Source organism: Neoarius graeffei, chromosome 23 (genome assembly GCF_027579695.1).
Source record: "Neoarius graeffei isolate fNeoGra1 chromosome 23, fNeoGra1.pri, whole genome shotgun sequence".
Lineage (NCBI taxonomy): Eukaryota > Metazoa > Chordata > Actinopteri > Siluriformes > Ariidae > Neoarius > Neoarius graeffei.
In genome coordinates this window covers 59,591,437-59,616,526 of record NC_083591.1, presented here as the reverse complement: position 1 = coordinate 59,616,526, position 25,090 = coordinate 59,591,437, and the positions used below count along the sequence as shown (strand labels likewise).

Sequence of the window (25,090 nt, the reverse complement as noted above, 5' to 3'; positions counted from 1 at the left end):
TTTAGTCCCTGTTCAGCTAAAGAGAGAGAGAGAGAGATGAACTATAGATAAACAGACATTTTGCACATTTTCTCCCACGTCTGATTTAATTTGAACCTGGCTGTGATATTTTCCTCAAACTTATTTGGTTCTGTTTCCTGAGAAATATGAAGAAATTAATTATTTAAACCACAATAACCCTGACGAGGATCAATCAGACACTGAAGATGAATGAAAACATCTCACGTAACACCACACGTGTGGCCTGTGCTCCGTATCAATCAAAATTCACGTGAAAGATCTCAGTCCTGTGACTTTTTTGTTGTTCTGGTGTACAACCAGAAAGCACACTTTCATAATGAACAGATAAAAAAAATCAAAATGTCTTATTAATTTTTTTCCATCATAAAAAATAAAAGAAATAGAAAAGTTAAAAAGAAAAAAAACATTTGGATGATTTTTTTTTTTCAAAAATAAAAATGTTTATCTTTTGGTTTTTAAAAAATATGTTTTGCAATTTAATGAATAAGGAAATCTGAAACAGTGATATCATTTATTTTAAGCCAAACTCATATAAATATTGATGTCACAAAAAAGTTAAAGAATTTTAAATGATTTTTTAAAAGAAATAAAATGCTGAAATCTCTGGTATTTCCCCCAAATATAAATACAATAGATAATAATATATAATTTTTTTGTTCACCGTGCAGTAATAAAAATAAGAGAAAAATAATATCTATAGTAGCTATAATATGTTATATATTTAGTCCCTTTTTGGTTCTTCCTTAAAGAGACACTTATCCTGGACCAAGACTCTGTTCAGCATTTGGCCAAATTTAGCTGGGCTTTAAAGCTTCTTAAAGGAGAACCCTCTTATGAGGTCTCTTCCCTGAATAGTGCACAGGTACAGACCACACAAGGGTTCTTAAGCCAAAATCCCTGGCAGGTATTTAACTCCAAATGATTAATTACGGTGTCTTTTGGTCGTGCGTCAGAGCGGCTCATTCGGATTTCAGCCTTGGTGCAAGTTACACGCAAACACAAAAACTCTGTAGATTTTTTTTGTTCAAATTCAAGTTTAAGTTAAACAGCCAAAATGTGTGACATGAGCGCTCTCGATAACCTGGTGGCCAACACGGCCTACCTGAAGGCTCAAGGCGGAGACGAGAAGGAGCTGCGGAAAAGACGTCAGAGTCTTTCCCTTCCCAAACCGGGAAACTGCGCGTCCATCAGAGCATCCATGGAACAGGACTTCGAAATCCTGTGTGAACTCCAGCCCATTGGGAAGAAGTTATTCAGACAGTACCTGAACGGGTCGCCCGAGTACGCCGTCGCCGCAGAGTTCCTGGATGAGCTGAACGACTGGGAACTGGCTGAAGGTGCCGCCAAGGACAAAGCGTGCACCAACATCATTAACCAATTCTGTAAGGAAGGATCCAAGAGCTTCCTGTCCTGTCTGACCGGAGACGCACTGGAGAAGTGCAAAGCAGTGACGGAGAAAGATTTTGAAGTCGTGATGACAGGAAATATAAAAGAGGCCATCAGAGAATTCCTCAAAGGAAAGCCGTTCACAGAGTACAAGCTGAGCCCGTTCTTTGACACGTTCCTGCAGTGGAAGGAATACGAGAAGCAGCCCATCACTGACAAATACTTCTACGAGTTCAGAATGCTTGGGAAAGGTGGATTCGGGGAGGTAAGGTACTGTGATCGAGTCACACAATCCTGCTGGAAGCTAGGAACAGGATTTCTAACGTGTTCTTTGGAAGGTTACGGGTTTTCAGGTTTCTTAAGGAGAGGCCAGTGATGGGGAAATGCTTTGTTGTTGGGTTCTACAGAAAATTATTACAGGTTCCTCCAAAGGGACAGGGTGAAGAACCTTCAGACCACAACTGTGTCCTACAAAGACAAGACATAGAATTTTGGTTAAAAATTGTGACCAGGTTCAAACTTGTTCTATTTTGTTTTAAATTTGATGAAAAATTCTACACAGCTTAAAAAATGTTGAAGATCTTAATGGTTCATTTCAAAGATGTTGATATTTATTGCCAAAATCACAGATAAAAAAAATGTAGTGAATGTTTGTTGCAGGTTTGTGCAGTGCAGGTGAAGAACACAGGTCAGATGTATGCCTGCAAGAAGCTGTGCAAGAAGCGCTTGAAGAAGAAGCAGGGGGAGAAAATGGCCCTGCTGGAGAAGATGATCCTGGAGAAGATTAACAGCCCGTTTATCGTCAGTCTGGCGTACGCCTTCGAAACCAAAACCCACCTGTGTTTGGTGATGACACTGATGAACGGCGGCGATCTAAAATACCACATCTACAACATTGGCGAGAAAGGCATCGCGATGGACCGGATCATTTATTACACCTCTCAGATCACGATGGGAATGCTGCACCTCCATGCCATGAACATCGTTTATCGAGATATGAAGCCGGAGAACGTTCTCCTGGACAGCCAAGGGCAGTGCCGACTGTCAGACCTCGGCCTCGCCATTGAGCTTCAGCCTGGAAAAACTACGACTCAGAAGGTCAGATTGCAATCTTTAAATATGCTGCTGCTTTTGTGAGAACCTTCAGGATTCAGATGTTGAACTGTAAACGTCTTGGTCAGGAGTTTCAGGTTCAAAATTACCACCTAATTTTTTATTTAGAGGTTTATTGAAAGTGTTTATTTAATTATAGAGTCTGTAATGAAAAACAAACAAAAAATTGGTGTGGGTTTCATGTCACACATTCAGCCCGATGAAATGTTTGGAATCTTCCACACGTCACATTTACATCTTCTGAATTTTCTGAAGATCAAGAAAAGAAGAAATGTGAGCGCTCTCATTTTGACTACTGAGATCACGGCAAAAGTACAACCTCATTACACAACTATAGACTGAAAAAGATTATTCAGAAAAAAAAAGGATGCTAGTTAAACACATTTTGTGTATTTGGTTAAAGAAATGCTAATTCTATGTTAACACGTTTTTTAATAATGAAATGCCCTTTTCTTTGGTCCAGTGTTGACAAATAATTTAAAAAAATTTAAATTTTTTTAAGACTCACAAGGGCTTAATGGCACCATGATCACAGGAATCAGTTTAACCATCAGAATTAAAGTTTAAGCGATCAGCAGAGAAAACAGACTCCGTTTGGCTACAGAGCACTACGGGTTCACTATAGTTCACGTTTAACCCTCACGCCAAAGACGTGCAGCGTCTGCAGTGAACATGGACATTAGATTTAGTTGAAAGCAACTGAGACGTGTCACGCCTAAACACACGATTTCAGGGTTTCAGAAAATTATTTTCCAGGGCTTATATAACCTACATGACCTTCAAAGACCTCTAACAACCCTCACAGACACACTCAGGGAAATGTCTTACTGAAACACTAGATGTGTTGCATCTTTTTAACTTATTAAACTGAAAAAATAATCTTTAACCTCATGCTTTGGTCTCCTTTTTCTCCCTGAGATTCTGTTAAGATTCTCAGGTCAGAGATGTGATGGAGTAATGCAGATTTATGAGCTGAGCCACACGAACACCTTCATCAGTGCAAAATAGATCGAATCGGGCTGATTAGCTGAAGATATCACACATCACAAATGGTAAAATAGAAATGTTACTGATTTCTGGTGTGTTCCATTAGCAGCCCTGTTGCTGCTGTTCGTCACTTAATTTCTTTAAAACGCTGTAAGAAATAAAGGAGCAAAGCATTAAAAATTGAGTACAAATACAAAATGTGAAAAGTGTAAACTGATCCTGTGTTGGTGTCAGGTATCGAGTCACCGATTGGCTGCAGATGGTGTCACATGATCACTGTGCAGTTCCACCTTAAATATCTGGAATGTGACTGAAATTCTGCCAGTGTGAATATTTTTTAAATTTATTGCTCTAAAAGTGTGGCTTTGGATTAAATATATACACACAATTCAACTGGACTGGTGTTTAAAGTCGGAATTTTAAAACTTCTTCTTCCAGCTGCTCCCATTCAGAGTCACACCAGAAGATCTTTTTTCACACGTATTTGATTTAGCATAGGTTTTACACCAGATGTCCTTCCTGATGCGACCCTCCCCAGTCTATCTGGGCTTGGTGCTAAGTACGCCCTGGCTCGTACAGCCCCAGTGGGGGGTATTTTACCAAACCTGCATGTCTTTGGACTGTGGGGGAAACCGGAGCACCAGGAGGAAACCCGCACAGACACGGGGAGAACATGCAAACTCCGCACAGAAAGGCCCCCATCGGCTGTGAGGTTCAAACCCGGAACCTTCTCACTATGAGGTGACAGCGATAACCACTATACCACCATGCTGACCTTGGATTGGATTTTAAAAAGTAATGCCCGAAAATTAAAATTACATTAATTAAAGCCAAACTAAGAAGAACAATAAGTGTTACGTATCTAATTAACTCCTGTTTTGTAGAAATAAATCGGTGCACTCAGCTTTCAGATGAATGCAGTTGTGCAATAAATCAATCAGAAGTGAAGCGAGTGGTGAAATATTAATGTCAGATAGCTAGCACTGTTACAGCTAACATTAACACCATCAGCTACGTGACTCCGCAGGACAAAAGACACATCAAGAGTGATCAAACCAGAAAATACATCAAGTTGGCATGTTTGTATTTTATTGTATATGTTTGCTTTAGCATGTTATACTGTCAATCCAGACTTACTTATCTATCTATCTATCTATCTATCTATCTATCTATCTATCTATCTATCTATCTATCTATCTATCTATCTATCTATCTATCTAAAACGAGAGCGTGTTTCAGGTTGCATCTGTAAGCTCATTTAGCCCAAGTTTTCTCCAGAAACCTGATCTTCTTATTGAAGATGACTTAGCACAGATCTGACTCTGAGCAGTGTGTGTGTGTGTGTGTGTGTGAAGGCTGCTCATGTTAAAATTGCTAACGATCAGGTTTCTTCATGCTAACTCTTGCTACAGATGTGGCTGACGCTTGGTCAAAGAGGACGAAGCTAATTTACAGATTCACTCAATTCATTTGAATTTTAGTAATGCTGATGAGAGAGCAGCTTTGCAATTAAAATTAAGATTTGCAGGGTCCAAATGAATGATCCTTTTTATTTATTTTTATCCTCACTTTTGTCTTGCTGAGACTTTGGCACTCTGCCACTGTGGATTTGTGCTCGACTCCTCACAGGCAGCTCAGGATTACAGTTAAACCAGTTACGGCTCTTCACTGTGAATACGAGGCAGAGTCAGGGATGAGTCATTACCCTTACATAAAGAGGCGGTCAAAAGTCAAAGTTGAAGTTAGAGAAGGAAATTCTTGTTCAGTTCATTCAAAAGATTTGTTTGTTTTGTTTGTTTGTTCAGTAGGCTAGCATTTCCAGAAACTGATGTTGCAGTTTATTCACCTGCAGTTCTTTCGTCCGAATTATTCAGCTCCTCTGGTTGTTCACTTTCTTGTTGTCAAATTTAAAGTTTACCTGTCGTGAATTTTAATTACTAGCTATTTCAGAAGATCATGTATGATACCAGTGGTTCCGTCATATAACATTCATTATAAGCTCTTGTTAAGTATGTGTGAGTTTTAAGTCACTACTCTGACAGTCAGGCATGGTCAGTGACATGTCGCCTCCTTCACGGGCTGTTCCGGCACTGGTAGTGATGCACAGTCATTGGTTTGTCCGATTGCAAATCTACTTGCACATAATGCCATGAAATAATAGATATATGCCATAAAATAAAGATCTATTACAAGTATTAGATCTATATTTATTCAACATGTTCTTAAGTTACTTGACTGGGAATTTGCCTGTTCGTCAGCTCCCCTTCAGGTGCTGGTCCCCGGAGGTACTTGCGGATCATGCCGTCAATGAAGGCCATTTCCAGGGACGGTTTGTGAAGGACATACTCGTGTAGATTCAGGGTGGACGTAATGCAGCCGTCAAAGCGGTCTGCAATGAGTTCATGTTCCTGACAACAGTAGGACTCTATGTCAGTTCTCATGACAGAGCACTGCCCACATTGACACCATGGAGTGGTAGCCATTTTGGATTTACCGTCATGCACATCTCTTGCGGCAGTTTCCTCCTCCGAATCACTAGAATGTGCTGACTCACTGTCCTCACAAGCCTCCTCCCTCTCTGGCTCAAATACATAACCATTAACACCCATTTTATCAAAGTTGCTAGCCATATTTTGCTTCTTTAACACGTCCTTTCACCTCGAATCTTGACCTACAGAGCACTGCTTGTTTACTCGCACCCGATAACCCGGAATCAACGACTGTACGCCACATCCAGCTGGCAATGGCTGCTCCCCATTGGTTCTGCCCCCGCGGGTAATTCATGGAATAGAAGAAGAAGCCTTTATTTGTCACATGCACACTCAAGCACACAGTGAGAGTCCTCCTCTGCACTTAACCCATCCGAAGCAGTGAAAACATGCGCACACACACACACACACACACACACACACACACACACACACACACACACACACACACACACACTCAGAGCAGTGGGCAGCCACACCAGAGCACCCGGGGAGCAGTCAGGGGTTCGGTACCTCGCTCAAGGGCACCTCAGCCCAAAGCTGCCCCACATTAACCTAACCTGCATGTCTTTGGACTGTGGGGGAAACCGGAGCACCTGGAGGAAACCCACGTGGACACGGGGAGAACATGCAAACTCCACACAGAAAGGCCCTCGCCAGCTGCTGGGCTTGAACCCGCAAAAGTGCTTTTACGGTGTTTTTTGACTGAATGTGCGCGTCTTTTGTCTATAAGTAATATATAAAGCACGACTAATATTGTAAGCATGACCAGTACTGGTACACTTTAAATTTATAAAACAGTAGCCTAACAGTGACATGTTTTAAGCGTAGCACTGCATTACTGTAACATTTGTCCTGCACGAAAATAAATTATTAAAACTACAAGTAGCCTGGGGGTGGCACGGTGGTGTAGTGGTTAGCGCTGTCGCCTCACAGCAAGAAGGTCCTGGGTTTGATCCCCGTGGCCGGCGAGGGCCTTTCTGTGCGGAGTTTGCATGTTCTCCCCGTGTCCGCGTGGGTTTCCTCCGGGTGCTCCGGTTTCCCCCACAGTCCAAAGACATGCAGGTTAGGTTAACTGGTGACTCTAAATTGAGCGTAGGTGTGAATGTGAGTGTGAATGGTTGTCTGTGTCTATGTGTCAGCCCTGTGATGACCTGGCGACTTGTCCAGGGTGAACCCCGCCTTTCACCCATAGTCAGCTGGGATAGGCTCCAGCTTGCCTGCGACCCTGTAAAGGATAAAGCGGCGAGAGATAATGAGATGAGATGAGACAAGTAGCCTGGATTTTCGATCAGAATAATAAAGACACCATGGAGGCGCTGTTTCATGAAAACATTTGAATCAAATTTATTCCATGACTGTTTCCAACAGGGTTTATATAAATATTGAACTTTGTGTTCACTGGTCATTTAGTCAGTGATGTCTTTAAAAAGCTGGTCTGTTCACTGAAATGCTGAACAACTGCAAATTAAAGCAGGTCAACAGTTCGTTCTCAAATAAGACTGAAGGCCCCATGCTGCCATATCCAGGTTTCGGTCGTCTAAATCTCTTCCTCCTGCTCTTACAGTCATTTACAGTTGTTTGATTGACATGTCAGTGAGCCAATCAGAACTGGGAGATGGCAAGGAACAAATGAGAGATGGAGGACAAACAAGAGTCAGTAGAAAGACAAAGAGTCAGGAGAATGAATCACATATACCCCTTTTCCACCAAATCAGTTCCAGGGCTGGTTCGGTGCTGGTTCACAACTCGTTCAACTTGTGAGCCAGCTGAGAACCAGTTTGCTTTTCCATAGCTCGTGGTGCTAAGGGAAGCCAAATCATTACATCACTGTATACGTCAGTGTGGCAGCGGGGGCGTGGTCAAGCGCCGGTCTGTGACAGGAGGACGGAGTCAGGGAAGGTAAGAATCACTACACCTGACGGCAATTAACCTGTGTTTGTGTGTGTCTTCCCAGTGACCGCGCCCTATTTAAGGAGGGAGAGCGAGAGCAGAGGAGGTCACCCCGGGACGAGACGCGGGTGTGTGTGTCTCTGTGTGTTTGAAGTATAGATATTGTTCGACTGAAAAGTGTGGCAATAAAGCGTCTGTTTACACCTGATCTCTGTCCTGCCGTCCTCTGTGCTCCACCCACACGTATTGAACCGTTACAGTGGTGCTGAAACCCGGGATCCAGAGTGGAGCACCAACCGAGCAGCCCCATGGAGTCCTCCCCGTTCGCCGACCTTGTCCACGCCCTCGCCACGGCCCAGCAAAGCCAGCACCAGGCGCTCATCACCCTCCGGAAGGAACAAGAGCGGCGCTTCGAAGCCCTGGTGCTGGCCCAGCAGGAAGACCGCGAGGCGTTCCGGCACCTCCTCGCGTTGGCGGGGTCCACCAGCGCTCTGGCCGCGGGCCCGTCTCCCCTCACCGTTACCAAGATGGGCCCGCAGGACGACCCCGAAGTGTTCATCACGCTAATCGAACAGGTTGCAGAAGCCTCGGGGTGGCCGATGGAGCAGCGCGTGGCGCGCCTCCTCCCCCTCCTAACGGGAGAGGCACAACTGGCCGCGCTACAGCTCCCCGCCGACTGCTGGCTGGCCTACGCGGACCTCCACCGTGCCGTCCTCCAGCGCGTGGGGTGCACTCCAGAGCAACAGCGCCAGCGCTTCTGCGCTCTGCGCTTGGAGGAAGTCGGCCGGCCGTTCGCGTTCGGCCAGCAGCTCTGGGACGCCTGCTGGCGGTGGCTGAGGGCCGACGACCGTGACGCCGAGGGGATCATCGACCAGGTGGTGCTGGAACAGTTCATCGCTCGCTTACTTGCAGGAACCGCGGAGTGGGTCCAGTGCCACCACCGCCCGGCGTCGCTGGATCAGGCAGTCGAGCTGGCGGAGGATCATTTGGCGGCTGTTCCGGTGGCAGGACAGCAGATGGTGTCTACTCTTCTTTCCTCTTTTCTCTCTCTCTCTCTCTCTCTCTCTCCCCCTCCTTCTGTGTCTCGTCCTCGCCCCATTCCCCCACCACAGAGGCGGGGGCCGGCACCATCCCAGCCGGCCCGCCGCACCCGCGGTGCCCTCCCGTTTCTCCCTTCTGTGTCTGACTCTCCCCCACCTCAGGTGAGTGAGACCCAGAACACTGGTGCAGAGGGAAAGCCCGGGCCGGTTTGCTGGCGCTGCGGGGAGCCGGGCCACCTGCAACAACAGTGCACGGCAATGGAAGTGGGCGTGGTGGTTTGGATCCCCGACGCGCCAGAGGTCGCCCTCGATCGGGCTGGAGCGTATCGCATACCGGTGAGTATCCAAGGGGCTACATATCAGGCGTTGGTGGATTCGGGTTGTAATCAGACATCAATTTGCCAAAGCCTGGTGCAAAACGAGGCATTGGGGGGAGCACAGGGGGTGAAGGTGTTGTGTGTGCACGGGGATGTTCACAGCTATCCTTTGGTGTCGGTCCACATTTTTTCAGAGGGGAAAAATTTATAGTGAAGGCGGCGGTTAATCCTTGCCTTACCCACTCTTTAATTTTGGGGACTGATTGGCCGGGATTTCGGGGGTTAATGACACGCTTAGTAAAGAGTGGGTCCTGCCATTTGACAGGGGGAGGTCCTGGTGTCGCTTTGGCGGGAGCAGCTGTCACAGAGCGGTCTACGTCATCTCCGCGTCAGAGTGAGGAGCCACCGGCTCCTCCTCTCTCTATTGGGGAATCCCTCGTGGATTTTCCATTAGAACAATCACGAGACGAGACTCTGCGACATGCATTTGACCAAGTGAGAGTAATCGATGGTCAAATGCTCCAGCCGAACGCCACCCCGTCCTTCCCCTACTTCTCAATTATGAAGGATAGGTTATACCGAGTGACACAGGACACTCAAACTAAAGAGCGGGTCACACAGCTTTTGATTCCGAAGAGCCGCCGGGAATTGGTATTCCGGCGGCTCACTTTAATCCCATGGCTGGACACTTAGGGCAGGATAAGACACTAGCCCGAATAATGGCCCGATTCTATTGGCCGGGGATTCGCGGCGATGTTCGTAGGTGGTGTACGTCATGCCGCAAATGCCAGTTAGTAAATCCAGCGGCCATTCCAAAAGCGCCTTTGCGCCCTCTTCCATTAATCGAGACCCCGTTTGAGAGAATTGGGATGGATCTCGTCGGGCCATTAGATCGGTCAGCACGAGGGTACCGCTTTATATTAGTTCTGGTGGACTATGCAACACGATACCTGGAAGCAGTGCCTCTGCGCAATATCTCAGCATGCAGTATCGCAGAGGCACTCTTCCGCGTCATCTCCCGAGTCGGAATCCCGAAAGAGATTCTGACTGATCAAGGCACTACATTTATGTCACGGACACTGCGCGAACTGTATGGGTTATTGGGGATTAAGCCGATCCGCACCAGTGTGTATCACCCACAAACGGACGGTTTAGTGGAACGGTTCAATCGCACCCTCAAAAATATCATTAAAAAATTCATAAGTGAGGACGCACGTGATTGGGATAAGTGGCTCGAACCCTTGTTGTTCTCAGTGCGAGAGGTTCCCCAAGCCTCCACGAGGTTCTCCCCATTCGAATTATTATATGGGCTTAAGCCGCGCGGCATCCTAGACGTGCTGCGGGAAAATTGGGAGGAGGGACCTTCACAAAGCAAGAACGAAATTCAATACGTTATGGACCTGCGCGCAAAACTCCACACGCTCACCCACCTAACTCAGGAGAATTTGCGGCAGGCCCAGGAACGGCAAGCCCACCTGTACAACAAGGGTACGTGCCTTAGGGAGTTCACCCAGGGAGATAAAGTACTTGTACTGTTGCCCACTTCGAGCTCCAAATTGATCGCCAAGTGGCAAGGACCCTTTGAGGTCACACGGCGAGTCGGGGACATCGACTATGAGGTGAGGCGAACGGACAGGGGTGGGGCACTACAAATTTACCACCTCAACCTGCTTAAACTCTGGAACGAGGAGGTCCCTGTGGCGTTGGTGTCGGTGGTTCCAGAGAAGGCGGAGCTGGGACCGGAGGTTCAAAAGAGGGCATTGGCATCACGCACCTCTCCGGTCCCCTGTGGAGACCACCTCTCCCCGACCCAACTCATGGAGGTCGCCCAGTTGCAGACCGAGTTTTCGGATGTGTTCTCGCCCCTGCCTGGTCACACCAACCTCATAGAGCACCACACTGAGACGCCCCTGGGGGTAGTAGTGCGTAGCCGCCCTTACAGGTTACCCGAACACAAAAAAAAGGTGGTTCGGGAAGAACTTGAGACCATGCTCAAAATGGGCATCGTAGAGGAGTCCCACAGTGACTGGAGCAGCCCAGTGGTCTTGGTACCCAAGGCCGATGGGTCGGTCCGGTTCTGTGTGGACTACAGAAAAGTCAACGCAGTGTCTAAATTCGATGCGTACCCGATGCCTCGTATTGATGAGTTGTTCGATCGACTCGGCACTGCTCGCTTTTATTCGACGCTGGATTTGACGAAGGGATATTGGCAGATCCCCTTGACTCCACTATCCTGAGAGAAAACGGCCTTTTCCACACTGTTTGGTTTACACCAATTCGTCACCCTTCCGTTTGGGCTGTTTGGGGCGCCCGCTACGTTTCAGCGGCTGATGGACAGAGTCCTCCGCCCTCACGCCACTTATGCGGCCGCCTATCTGGATGATATTATCATCTATAGTAATGACTGGGAGAGGCACCTCGAACATCTGAGGGCCGTCCTTAGGTCGCTGAGACGAGCAGGGCTCACAGCCAACCCAAAGAAGTGTGCGATTGGGCGGGTGGAAGTACGGTATCTGGGCTTCCACTTGGGCAATGGGCAGGTGCGGGTGAGACAGTTCCTGGGGCTGGCTGGCTATTACCGTAGGTTTATACCTAATTATTCGGACGTCACCAGCCCGCTGACTGACCTCACTAAAAAGGGGGCACCAGATCCGGTCCAGTGGACGGAGCAATGCCAGCGGGCTTTTTCTGAAGTGAAGGCTGCACTGTGTGGGGGGCCACTTTTACACTCCCCTGACTTTTCTCTCCCCTTTGTGTTGCAGACCGATGCGTCGGACAGAGGGCTGGGGGCAGTTTTGTCCCAGGAGGTGGAGGGGGAGGACCGCCCCGTCCTGTACATTAGCAGGAAGCTGTCAGTGCGTGAGGGGCGCTATAGCACGATCGAGAAAGAGTGTCTGGCGATCAAGTGGGCGGTCCTCGCCCTCTGTTACTACCTGCTGGGGCGCCCTTTCACCCTCTGCTTGGACCACGCGCCCCTCCAGGGGCTCCACCGCATGAAAGATGCCAACACGCGGATCACCCATTGGTATCTGGCACTCCAACCCTTCAATTTCAAGGTGGTCCACAGGCCGGGGGCGCAGATGGTCGTGGTGGACTTCCTCTCCCGTCAAGGGGGGGGGGGGGGGGAGTCGGCTGCAGGCCGGACAGCCGCCCGGCCTGAGTCGAGCGGTGGGGGTATGTGGCAGCGGGGGCGTGGTCAAGCGCCGGTCTGTGACAGGAGGGTGGTGTCAGGGAAGGTAAGTGGCAGAATCACTACAACTGACGGCAATTAACCTGTGTTTGTGTGTGTCTTCCCAGTGACTGCGCCCTATTTAAGGAGGGAGAGCGAGAGCAGAGGAGGTCACCCCGGGACGAGACGCGGGTGTGTGTGTCTCTGTGTGTTTGAAGTATAGATATTGTTCGACTGAAAAGTGTGGCAATAAAGCGTCTGTTTACACCTGATCTCTGTCCTGCTGTCCTCTGTGCTCCACCCACATGTATTGAACCGTTACAGTCAGTTATGTCGTTGTATACGTCATTACGTCGCTGTATACGTCAGTTACGTCGCTACGTTTGCATAAACCTTGGCGCGAATATCGAAGCAAAAACAACACAGAAGAAGCAGCAGCAGCAGCAACAACAACAATAATAATAATATGCCCCTTTTCCACCAAAGCAGTTCCAGGGCTGGTTCGGGGCCAGTGCTTAGTTTGGAACCGGGTTTTCTGTTTCCACTGACAAAGAACTGACTCTGGGGCTAGAAAAACCGGTTCCAGGCTAGCACCAACTCTCTGCTGGGCCAGAGGAAAGAACCACTTATGTCAGTGGGGGGGGGGGAGTTGTTAAGACCAACAACAATAACAAGACTGCGAAAGATCGCCATTTTTAAGCGACGAGAAGCAGCAGCTGTACAAACGCGAAGTCATCCATTATTATTATTATTATTATTGTTGTTGTTGTTGCTGCTGCTGCTTCTTCCGTGTTGTTTTTGCTTCGATATTCACGCCAAGGTTTATGCAAACGTAGCGATGTAACTGACGTATACAGTAACGTAATGACGTATACAGCGACGTAACTGACGTATACAGCGACGTAATGACGTGTCTTCCCTTAGCACCGCAAGCTATGGAAAAGCAAACTGGTTCTCAGCTGGCTCGCAAGTTGAACGAGTTGTGAACCAGCACCGAACCAGCCCTGGAACTGATTTGGTGGAAAAGGGGTAGTAGTGGATGACTTCGTGTTTGTACAGCTGCTGCTTCTCGTCGCTTAAAAATGGCGATCTTTCGCGGTCTTGTTATTGTTGTTGGTCTTAACAACTCCGCCCCCCCCGCTGACGTAAGCGGTTCTTTCCTCTGGCCCAGCAGAGAGTTGGTGCTAGCCTGGAACCGGTTTTTCTGGCCCCAGAGCCAGTTCTTTGTCAGTGGAAACAGAAAACCCGGTTCCAAACTAAGCACTGGCCCCGAACCAGCCCTGGAACTGCTTTGGTGGAAAAGGGGCATGAGAGGGAGTTCAGTTCCAGTTCATTCATTTGTTTGGGTGATTCGTTTGAAAAGATTCGTTTGTTCATTCGTTTGTTTGTTTGGTTGCCATCCAGTTGGTCAGCACTTAAGAACAACAACAACAACAACAAAAAAAAAACTTTTACTAAACTGACATTAAATTATGTAAACTTAAAAGCAATCAAATTAATTAATTAATTAATTAATTAATTAATTAATTAATTAATAAGCAAAAATTTTGAGTTTAGTGTGAAAACGATGCCTCACAGGAGGCGAGTGAGGCCTGATGTAGTTTAATTTTTCTATTCTTATTTTTATTTCAACATTAACAACAACAACAAAGAAAACAATAGGATTATATTAAAAACCCTGTTTATAACATTTTAAACACAAGAGCATTGTCAGGGTACAGATAACAAAATTAAAACCTTATTTTTTACCTTTGCATTCACTGTAAAGAGTTCAGACGCAGGATTCTTCCCAGGCTGTTTCCTTTTCTGTATCATAACTTGCCAATGTTGCCATAATGAACTCACCTGGTCACTAAACTGCACCTGTGTTTATCAGAATAAATGTAAAATGTAGCTTCAGAAACGTGGAAACTGCACGTCTCCCTCTCACAGGTGTGTCTCTGAGTGAGAGTTACACAGAACAGTGAGAGCTCAGTGGAGAACCTGCAGCTGATGAATTCTATATTCTGCTAAACTTCATGTCATTAGCGCTGCAGGTTTTGCATGTGATTTTTCCAACCTCCAGAAATCAGGGGTAAATTTTCACCGTGTGTGTGTTGCTTGGAGTTTTAAACATGCACAGGTTCTCCTGCAAATTCAGATTACTTTTGAGCACACTTAAATTCAGTCTTATAGTTTTAATTATGACTGACTGTGTGTCCTGAAGGTCTGTGTTGTCCATGAGGGTGATTTTGTTGCACAGATCTGGCAACCCTGGACTTCAGTTTTTCTCATAAAGTAACTCAACACTTTTGTGACATTTCCAACTTTTCAAATGTCAAAAAAGCTGCAGTTGAGCACAAGAAAATGGAGCGCAGTGTGACTGCACACGTTTATATGACGTGGTCACACACTGAACTTTTTTTTAAATGAAAACTATTAACTCTGTTATACAACCCTGATTCCAAAAAAGTTGGGACAAAGTACAAATTGTAAATAAAAACAGAATGCAATAATTTACAAATCTCAAAAACTGATATTGTATTCACAATAGAACATAGACAACATATCAAATGTCGAAAGTGAGACATTTTGAAATTTCATGCCAAATATTGGCTCATTTGACATTTTATGACAGCAACACATCTCAAAAAAGTTGGGACAGGGGCAATAAGAGGCTGGAAAAGTTAAAGGTACAAAAAGGAACAGCTGGAGGACCAAATTGCAACTCATTAGGTCAATTGGCAATAGGTCATTAACATGACTGGGTATAAAAAGAGCATCTTGGAGTGGCAGCGGCTCTCAGAAGTAAAGATGGGAAGAGGATCACCAATCCCCCTAATTCTGCGCCAACAAATAGTGGAGCAATATCAGAAAGGAGTTCGACAGTGTAAAATTGCAAAGAGTTTGAACATATCATCATCTACAGTGCATAATATCATCAAAAGATTCAGAGAATCTAGAAGAATCTCTGTGCATAAGGGTCAAGGCCGGAAAACCATACTGGGTGCCCGTGATCTTCGGGCCCTTAGACGCCACTGCATCACATACAGGCATGCTTCTGTATTGGAAATCACAAAATGGGCTCAGGAATATTTCCAGAGAACATTATCTGTGAACACAATTCACCGTGCCATCCGCCGTTGCCAGCTAAAACTCTATAGTTCAAAGAAGAAGCCGTATCTAAACATGATCCAGAAGCGCAGACGTCTTCTCTGGGCCAAGGCTCATTTAAAATGGACTGTGGCAAAGTGGAAAACTGTTCTGTGGTCAGACGAATCAAAATGTGAAGTTCTTTATGGAAATCAGGGACGCCGTGTCATTCGGACTAAAGAGGAGAAGGACGACCCGAGTTATCAGCGCTCAGTTCAGAAGCCTGCATCTCTGATGGTATGGGGTTGCATTAGTGCGTGTGGCATGGGCAGCTTACACATCTGGAAAGACACCATCAATGCTGAAAGGTATATCCAGGTTCTAGAGCAACATATGCTCCCATCCAGACGACGTCTCTTTCAGGGAAGACCTTGCATTTTCCAACACGACAATGCCAAACCACATACTGCATCAATTACAGCATCATGGCTGCGTAGAAGAAGGGTCCGGGAACTGAACTGGCCAGCCTGCAGTCCAGATCTTTCACCCATAGAAAACATTTGGCGCATCATAAAACGGAAGATACGACAAAAAAGACCTAAGACAGTTGAGCAACTAGAATCCTCCATTAGACAAGAATGGGTTAACATTCCTATCCCTAAACTTGAGCAACTTGTCTCCTCAGTCCCCAGACGTTTACAGACTGTTGTAAAGAGAAAAGGGGATGTCTCACAGTGGGAAACATGGCCTTGTCCCAACTTTTTTGAGATGTGTTGTTGTCATGAAATTTAAAATCACCTAATTTTTCTCTTTAAATGATACATTTTCTCAGTTTAAACATTTGATATGTCATCTATGTTCTATTCTGAATAAAATATGGAATTTAGAAACTTCCACATCATTGCATTCCGTTTTTATTTACAATTTGTACTTTGTCCCAACTTTTTTGGAATCGGGGTTGTAATACATAGGGCCAAATTACTCAATTCTGATTGGTCAATCAAGGAGGGATTTTTTTCCTTAACATGGGGCCATATTTCTGAAATGCTATTGGCTAGTTCATTTCTTGATTACGCTTGCAAAAGTTAGCAAATTTTGTCAACAAAATGGCTTTTGTAAACCACTTTCAAAATCCTCGTGTCGTGTCGCCGTGTCATGATGAAAGACGCTTTCGAAACTGATTCAAACGTGCAAGATAGTCTTGCGCCCTGATTGGTTCAGAAAACATGAATGACAAATGTTGTGAACTTGAATGGCTTCCGAAGTATGAATTTGGCCCGATATATTATAAACAAGTAATCATATGGTTCCTCATAAAATTAAGGATAAATTTCACTCGTGATTTCAAAGTTTTGAAATTGCCCGAGTCACTTCACGACTCGGGCAATTTTCAAAACTTCGAAATCACTCGTGAAATTAATCCTTAATTTTACTCGGCCCCATACGATTACCTATACAAATTAACCGTCTGAGCACTTCAGCGTTTGTGCCTCACACAGAGCATTTATTGTTAGTGTTTATTACCCTGAGGACCCTGACCCCGCTCTGTGGGAGACTTGTACATTTATTTCAGAAAACTCCAACCTGCTTAATTTCTTTAGTTGATTTTGAATAGGTTTTAATTGAATGTGCTGCCATGTGATTATAAATTCATTCCTTTTCTCGATGAATGGATTTTTCTTTTTATTTCTTGGCCTACATTATGATTTCTTTGCAGTATAGCAATTAACTACATTTAAGACACAATACTGTGTAGTAATTTTCAACCATTAGGCCATGGGGAGGCCTAATGATTAGAGAAGCAGCTTTGGGACCAAAAGGTCACCAGTTTAATTCCCTGGACCTGCAGGAATGGCTGAAATGCCCTTGAGCAGTGTTGTATGTCGCTCTGGATGAATGCTATTAACGTATCATGAAAAACATTTAGAGAAAATATGACAAAGTAATAAAAGGGGAAATGACAGGAAGGAAGAAAAGAGTGAAACATTATGATTTTCACTTCTCTTCCATTCTAATCTCTCTCCCTGTCTACTCTCTCTCTCTCTCTCTCTCTCTCTCTCTCTCAGGCCGGGACCGCAGCATACATGGCTCCTGAGATCCTAACTGAGGCACCGTACAGGACGTCGGTGGACTGGTGGTCTCTGGGGGTCAGTATTTATGAGATGGTGGCCGGCTACACACCGTTCAAAGGCCCTGAAGGCAAAAAAGTGGAAAAAGAAGAAGTAAAACGGCGCATCATCAGTGATGAGCCAGTTTTTGAGCATAAAAACTTTGATCCTCTCACTAAAGACATCATCCTGCAGTTCCTGAAGAAGAAAATGCACGAACGCCTCGGCTGCAAGTAAGACACGATAGTCACAATCACTGTGAGCTGAGAGAAGCACAGAGATCTTTATAATTACTATGGGTTTTTTAAATATTCTGTGAAAGCGATTCAGATTTAAATTTAATGAAACAGGTTTCAGGCCCATGTTTATTTGACCCTCACCTGTTTGGTGCAAACCAGTCATACATTTTCTTTAGTTCACTCCATTTTGACACACATGAACATTATGACTGTCCACAACCCCTTGAACCCTGGTCCCATAAACGTCAGGAGCGTCAAAATTCCCTCTGGCTGCTCTGTTGAAGTCGGTGGACGCCCTGTGGCGTGGGTGGAACAGGTGGCTATAAGTTTGTTCAGAACCCTTGGTCTTGCAAACTTTATTTAAAGGGCCACACATAAACCAGACGTGTTCAACCTGTATGTTTGTGCAGACTGGAGGTGTAAATGAACCTCATGAGATATTTTAAATGTGAAGGTAAGAAATCAATCGATGAAGGAAAATAATGAATAATTAATTAAGATTACATGTTTGGTAAGAAAAAAAAAACTGATGACCTAAACTAATTAAACGCCATTTGTGTGGTGTGACTTTTGTGTTGATGTGAAGTCAAATTTCAACATGCAGTTTAGAGGACACGTTTATTAGCCTTGGTCTGTGGTCCTGGTTGAAGTTTAGTAGCTATTTCAGTAACTGGCCAGCGAGACTTTGGCTCATGTAGAAAATGAATGACTTCTGGTCGCTTTGATGCTCTCACCACAACCAGTGATGTATTTATCCATAGAGGTTTCAAGGCACTAATGGATCAGTGTGTGTGCCAAATGCTGTAAAATGTACACTAAAAATGTAATGTTTGTTTTAACAACATGAACATTAAACATGTTTTAACAGTGTTTCTTAATTGACCAAATATGGAAAATGGCATCATAAGATCCTCGGAGATCACATGACATGAACATGAACATTTTTGGAAGTCCTCGTATTCTCCTGTCCACACCACAACATGAAAATGGTGTTTTGAGATTTATCCACATTCGAGAGTGGATTTAAAAAGTGGAGATTCGAATGTAGCACAAATCACAAACGTCACATAAAATCAAAATCACAAGGCAGACATTTGCTAGATAGTCCTCAATAAAGACGACCAGGAACCACCTACTTTCACAGAAAGAGGAAGCCAGAAGTCTTTTCCTGTAATCTGTCAGTAAACACAGAGATCGAGATTATTCAGAGCTGTTAAAGACAGGACTGTGTTTGTCGTTCCAGTAACATTATCTTGCTCTAAAAAAAACCTCATTGTGTTGCAGCTTTCAGAAATTTTACCTGCTGGAATCAGTCGTTAACATTCTGAAGCTCGTGGCCAGAAAAGTGTACAAACTATATAGCCTGTGGGCGGAGCTGAGACTTCTGAGGCTGAGACTTGTTTATTTCTAGATTATTTTTTAAAGAAGAATATAACCCTGAGTATAAAGACTAGTATAAATCAGTGGGGAAATATGAGGCTTAAATGTAGATGACTGGGAAATTTATGAGCTGGAAATACACAGCTGAGCTCTTCACTGTGATTTAGATTTAATGCTAACGCTGTGTGTTTCCACAGAGATGACGATCCCCGGAAGCACGAGTGGTTCAAATCTATTAATTTCCCCCGCTTAGAGGCAGGACTCATTCCTCCACCGTGGCTTCCCAAACCCAACATTGTCTACGCTAAAGACACCAGCGACATCGCCGAGTTTTCCGACGTTAAAGGCATTGAGTTCAACGCTAAAGATGAAAAGCTGTTTAAAGAGTTCAGCTCAGGTGCCATTTCCATCCCCTGGCAGAAAGAGATGATCGACACCGGACTTTTCGATGAGCTTAACGACCCGCACAGGAAAGAGTCTTCTGCTGAACTGGACCAGGAAAAGAAATCAGGCACATGCACACTTCTGTAAACAGACACACAACGCCTCTTTATTCTGAACATAGGAGGAGCACTAATGATCGAGAACAAAAATGGCTCTCTGGTCATATAGGAGTGTAGATAGGACTGTGTGTGTGTGGTGCACTGTTCCTCGCAACACGCCACAGTGTGGTTTTTTTTTAAACTGTTCTTGCTGTTCTTCCACACCTGGTTTTGTGCAGTAGTAAAACTGCTCACCAGCAGGGGGCACCAGCAAAACTATCCAACGGATAGAAGAATAGTTTATGAGCACAGGTCTCCGAAAAGTAAACGTAACATGATTTATAGTGTGTGTTGAGAAACTACATAGCACATAGTCAGGATTTAATACTGAAACGTGAGTATTCAGAGCTCAGACGTAACCACAGACTTCAGCTGCACTCTGAAGTTACGCAGGAGTTACGCAGGAGTTACGCATCCAGAGGTGGAAGTTGAGTAAAACACAGGGGCGTCTCAGTTACCTGCTTATTCGTCTTGCATGATTTTGACTCTTTTAGACTTAAGTTCCTAATTCTGAATACGACTCACAGCTTTATGTCTTGATGATATCTGACCTTTGTGTCTATAAATAGCTTGTAATGCTCTATATGTATAAATCTGTACATAAAACCAGATATATTAAATACTTCTGTTCCATGGTGAAAAGGATATGAGAACGTGCCTCATAAATCACATGGAATTAAAGAGAAGTCTGCTGTTTTGTAACGGACAATAATGATGAATATCTTACGAATCCAGGTGTTCTGTAAAAGTGGATCAGCAGTTTGAGTCTGAGTTTGCTGTACATTTTATTTTATACTTGATCAGGTATAAACTGTGTAACAGCATGAAGAAGGAGAAAAGAAGAAGAAACAGAAGTCCATTTGTTATTATTAAAAAAATTGTTTCCAGGGTAGATTGTGAATATTTATTCCCATAAGAGAGATTTCAACAAATGCGTTTGTGTTTATTTAATTCACTTCTCTTTGCGATGATCAAATGAAATATTATTTGACAGAAATTTAGTCACTGTGTATTCAGATGTTATGGTTTAATGTGTTAATGCAATAATGTACATGCAATATTACCATGACATTTTGCATAACCATTAGCATCCACAGGGATCTGATTGATTTGTGAATGATCACATGATTCAATGATTATAAAGGAATAAAAATGAACAACTTAAAAATCACAGAAGTAAAATATACCAAGTGTCTGTACTTTATATTATTCTACTCTTCCCTCTTAAGTTTTCCAAACTGAAACCTCTGAGCCGAGGCTGACACACACACACGCTGTCGCCACGACCCAAACTCTTATTTCCCAGAAATGGCCCGGCGCTAGAGCTCAATGGAACGCACTTTCACTCTGGAATAAGCATAAACATGTCTGAAAGCGATTTCTTTAATCCATTTATTTTGAATGATGAACCGAATTATATACACTCACTGGCCATTTTAATAGGAACACATGTATGCGCATGCGCAGTGCAGGACTGTTACACTCTTACAGCACGATGACGTAGTGGTTAGCGTCTCTATATGAGGCAGCAGACACAACAAAAACTATTTTGACCTTTTTGGTGACCTTGACCGGATGACCCTCAAAATGTTGGAGGTTCTATTTGAGACCAATAACCATCTATCCTGAAAGTTTCATGAAGATTGATCCAGCTGTTTTCCCATAATATCGTTAACAAAAAAACAAAGAAACCCGACCAAAAACAATACCTCACCCTGCGTACTCCGCAGTGGGCGAGGTAAAATTGCTTTTACACTTTTTTGTGTAAGAAATGTGATATGTGTGGGAACATCCTTGAGTTTTATTTTTTCTGTACATAGAAACATGGACATGGCTGAGTCTTGGGGTTTATATTAATATATGGCGATGCCAATGATGGAAATTTGGGGGGGGGGGAGTTATTCACAAAATGGGCGTGTCTGAGTTTATGTATAGAAAAGTGGGTGGCTCTGAAGGGGTGTGTGGGTGTGTCTTTGAGATTATATGTGGAAATATGGGGAAAATATGTTTATACTCAATATGGAAATTTTAGATTAGATTAGATTAGATTCAACTTCATTGTCATTGAGCAGAGAACAAGTACAAAGTCAAACAAAATGCAGTAATTAACATCTAACCAGAAACACAAAACAGCAAGTCACATGAAGTATAAAGTGCAAAGAGACAATGGGGTCAGGAGGCAATCACGTGCAAGTGGAATATAAGGCATGAAAGAAACCGTGCGAATGTCATGATGTGTGTGAAACGATTCTGGAGACATGAATTATTACAGTAATAAAGACTGTTCAGTTCAGTTCAGTGACCAAAAGTGTAAAGTGGAATGGAGGTAGTACTGACTGTGCAAACTGTTTAGTCCGTGTGCAGAAGTAGAAACGTGAAAACTGTGCAATAATGAAAAGTGCAAACCACGATGTGTGGCTTGTTCTAGAGGGAGGATGGAGGATTAGTGGCATTGTGAGGAATTTGTTATGCTGACAGCTGAGGAGAAGAAGCTGTCTTATCCTGCTGGTACATCAGCGGAGGCTCCTGCAGCACTTCCTGGATGGAAGAAGCGTGAGCAGCCTGTGGTTGGAGTGAGCGATGTCCTTGATGATGTCTTTCACCCTCTGTAGACATCATCTGTGATGGAGGGTGTCTGTGCACCTGTGATGTGTTGGGTGGTTCTCACCACCGGCTGAAGGGCCTTCCAGTCAGAGACTGAGCAGCTGCTGTTCATCTGAATGCTTGTGATGGTACAGCAATAGAAGTTCAGTATTATCTGAGTGGATGGATGAGCTTTACTCAGTCTCCTCAGGAAGTAAAGACGCGGACTTGTTGATCAGGGTGGAGGTGCTGAGGACCCAGGTCAGCTCCTCAGATATGCAGAAACTTAAACCCAGCCACCCTGGGAGTGTATCTGACTTTATACATGGTTACACGGGCAGGTCTTTATGCTAATTTATGGAAATGTGGTGGTTCTGTGTGGGTGTGTTTTGAAGGCTATAAATAGAATAAAGGTGCGATTTTGAGTTGATGGATTATATGGAAAATGGACATGTCTGACTGTATCACAGATGGTAATGTTGGCATGTTGTTAAGTTTAATTGAAAATGTGTTCAGGTCTGAGTGGGTGTGTCATTATGTTTATATTGCATATGGAAATGTGGGCGTGCCTACATGTCTTTGTCAATGTGCCATTGTCTTTTTATATGGGAATATGGGTGTGTCTTCAAGTTCAGGAATGGAAGTAAGTGTGGTTGTGTATTGTGGGCGTCCTTCAATGAAAGAAAGGAAGAATAAAGTCATTGGCATTCAAATCGATGTATTTTACCTTTTTCGCTAGCTGATCTGCAAACAGCCCCGCCTTCTTAAAGATCACAAATGTAGGGTTGCATCAGAATGATGCATAATATCTCATCTCTCATCTCATTATCTGTAGCCGCTTTATCCTGTTCTACAGGGTCGCAGGCGAGCTGGAGCCTATCCCAGCTGACTACGGGCGAGAGGCGGGGTTCACCCTGGACAAGTCGCCAGGTCATCACAGGGCTGACACATAGACACAGACAACCATTCACACTCACATTCACACCTACGCTCAATTTAGAGTCACCAGTTAACCTAACCTGCATGTCTTTGGACTGTGGGGGAAACCGGAGCACCCGGAGGAAACCCACGCGGACACGGGGAGAACATGCAAACTCCACACAGAAAGGCCCTCGCCGGCCCCGGGGCTCGAACCCAGGACCTTCTTGCTGTGAGGCGACAGCGCTAACCACTACACCACCGTGCCGCCCTGCATAATATCTGAAAAATAATATTGCTTTTTTAGTGCATTAACACGATCACTATGTCACTATTTCTTTATCACAATACACCGTCATACTAAAGCATCGTCCAGCCCCTCACTATAAATTAGTCAGAGATGGTGTTTGTAAAATGAATGTCCAGTGAATGTGTGAAGGAGCTGAAACAGTGTCAGTGTCGTGCACATCACATCACCTGATTTTCAGAGTCACACGTAAATCTCGTAAGGCGATTGTGTGGATTAGTGAGGTGGACTTAAATCAACCTGAAAATCCTGTAAATTAAACCACCGCCCGATTTAGACGCATGCAAGCAGGCGCTTTACCTACAGCTATGCATGTGTTTAGTGAAACACTAAGTGAGACAGTGAGGTGGGCAGATCTGTGTGTGTCAGTTACAGTGAAGGAGGCGTGGCCTGTGTGTATCAGTTACAGTGAAGGAGGCGTGGCCTGTGTGTGTCAATTACAGTGAAGGAGGCGTGGCCAGTGTGTGTCAGTTACAGTGAAAGAGGCATGGCCAGTGTGTGCCAGTAATACTGAAGGAGGCATGACCTGCACGTGTTAGTAACACTGAAGGAGGCGTGGCCAGTGCAAGCCAGTTACCCTGAAGAAGAAGCCTTTATTCGTCACATGCACACTTCAAGCACAGTGAAATTCATCCTCTGTATTTAACCCATCTGAAGCAGTGAACACACACACACACACACACACACACACAGAGCAGTGGGCAGCCACACCAGAGCGCCCGGGGAGCAGTCAGGGGTTTGGTACCTCGCTCAAGGGCACCTCAGCCCAAGGCCGCCCCACGTTAACCTAACTGCATGTCTTTGGACTGTGGGGGAAACCGGAGCACCCAGAGGAAACCCACGCGGACACGGGGAGAACATGCAAACTCCACACAGAAAGGCCCCTGTCAGCCAATGGGCTCGAACCCAGAACCTTCTTGCTGTGAGGTGGCAGTGCTAACAGCTATACCGTGGCCAGTGCGTGTGGTGGCGGGGCAGTTACAGTGTTCATTTTCGATGTGATCCAGAGCATCTCAGTGGGTTTGATTTTCCCATTTTCCAGCTGGGAATTCTGATTCCATGGACTGTTTCATTGCACAGCTCCGATCCAGATGTGATATTTCAGAGTTGCATGAACTGGTTCTTACACTAAGAAACAGTTTCAGTCTGTTATTCTGAAGAGGAAATGACATTAAACATGTTGATGTTCAGGCGGCACGGTGGTGTAGTGGTTAGCGCTGTCGCCCCACAGCAAGAAGGTTCTGGGTTCGAGCCCCGGGGCCAGTGAGGGTCTTTCTGTGCGGAGTTTGCATGTTCTCCCTGTGTCCGCGTGGGTTTCCTCCGGGTGCTCCGGTTTCCCCCACAGTCCAAAGACATGCAGGTTAGGTTAACTGGTGACTCTAAATTGAGCGTAGGGGTGAATGTGAGTGTGAATGGTTGTCTGTGTCTATGTGTCAGCCCTGTGATGACCTGGCGACTTGTCCAGGGTGAACCCCGCCTTTCGCCCGTAGTCAGCTGGGATAGGATCCAGCTTGCCTGCGACCCTG

General features: G+C 45.0%; 1 protein-coding gene across 1 annotated transcript; it reads left to right on the top strand.

Annotated features, from left to right (window-relative positions):
* The first annotated feature begins 1,075 nt into the window (after nt 1-1,075).
* grk7a (G protein-coupled receptor kinase 7a) lies at nt 1,076-19,843 on the top strand. Its single transcript, XM_060905505.1, has 4 exons — nt 1,076-1,672; nt 2,068-2,505; nt 17,554-17,828; nt 19,412-19,843. The coding sequence occupies exons 1-4, from the start codon at nt 1,076-1,078 to the stop codon at nt 19,743-19,745; spliced, it is 1,644 nt and encodes a 547-aa protein (XP_060761488.1). The 3' UTR covers nt 19,746-19,843.
* Nucleotides 19,844-25,090: the final 5,247 nt, after the last annotated feature.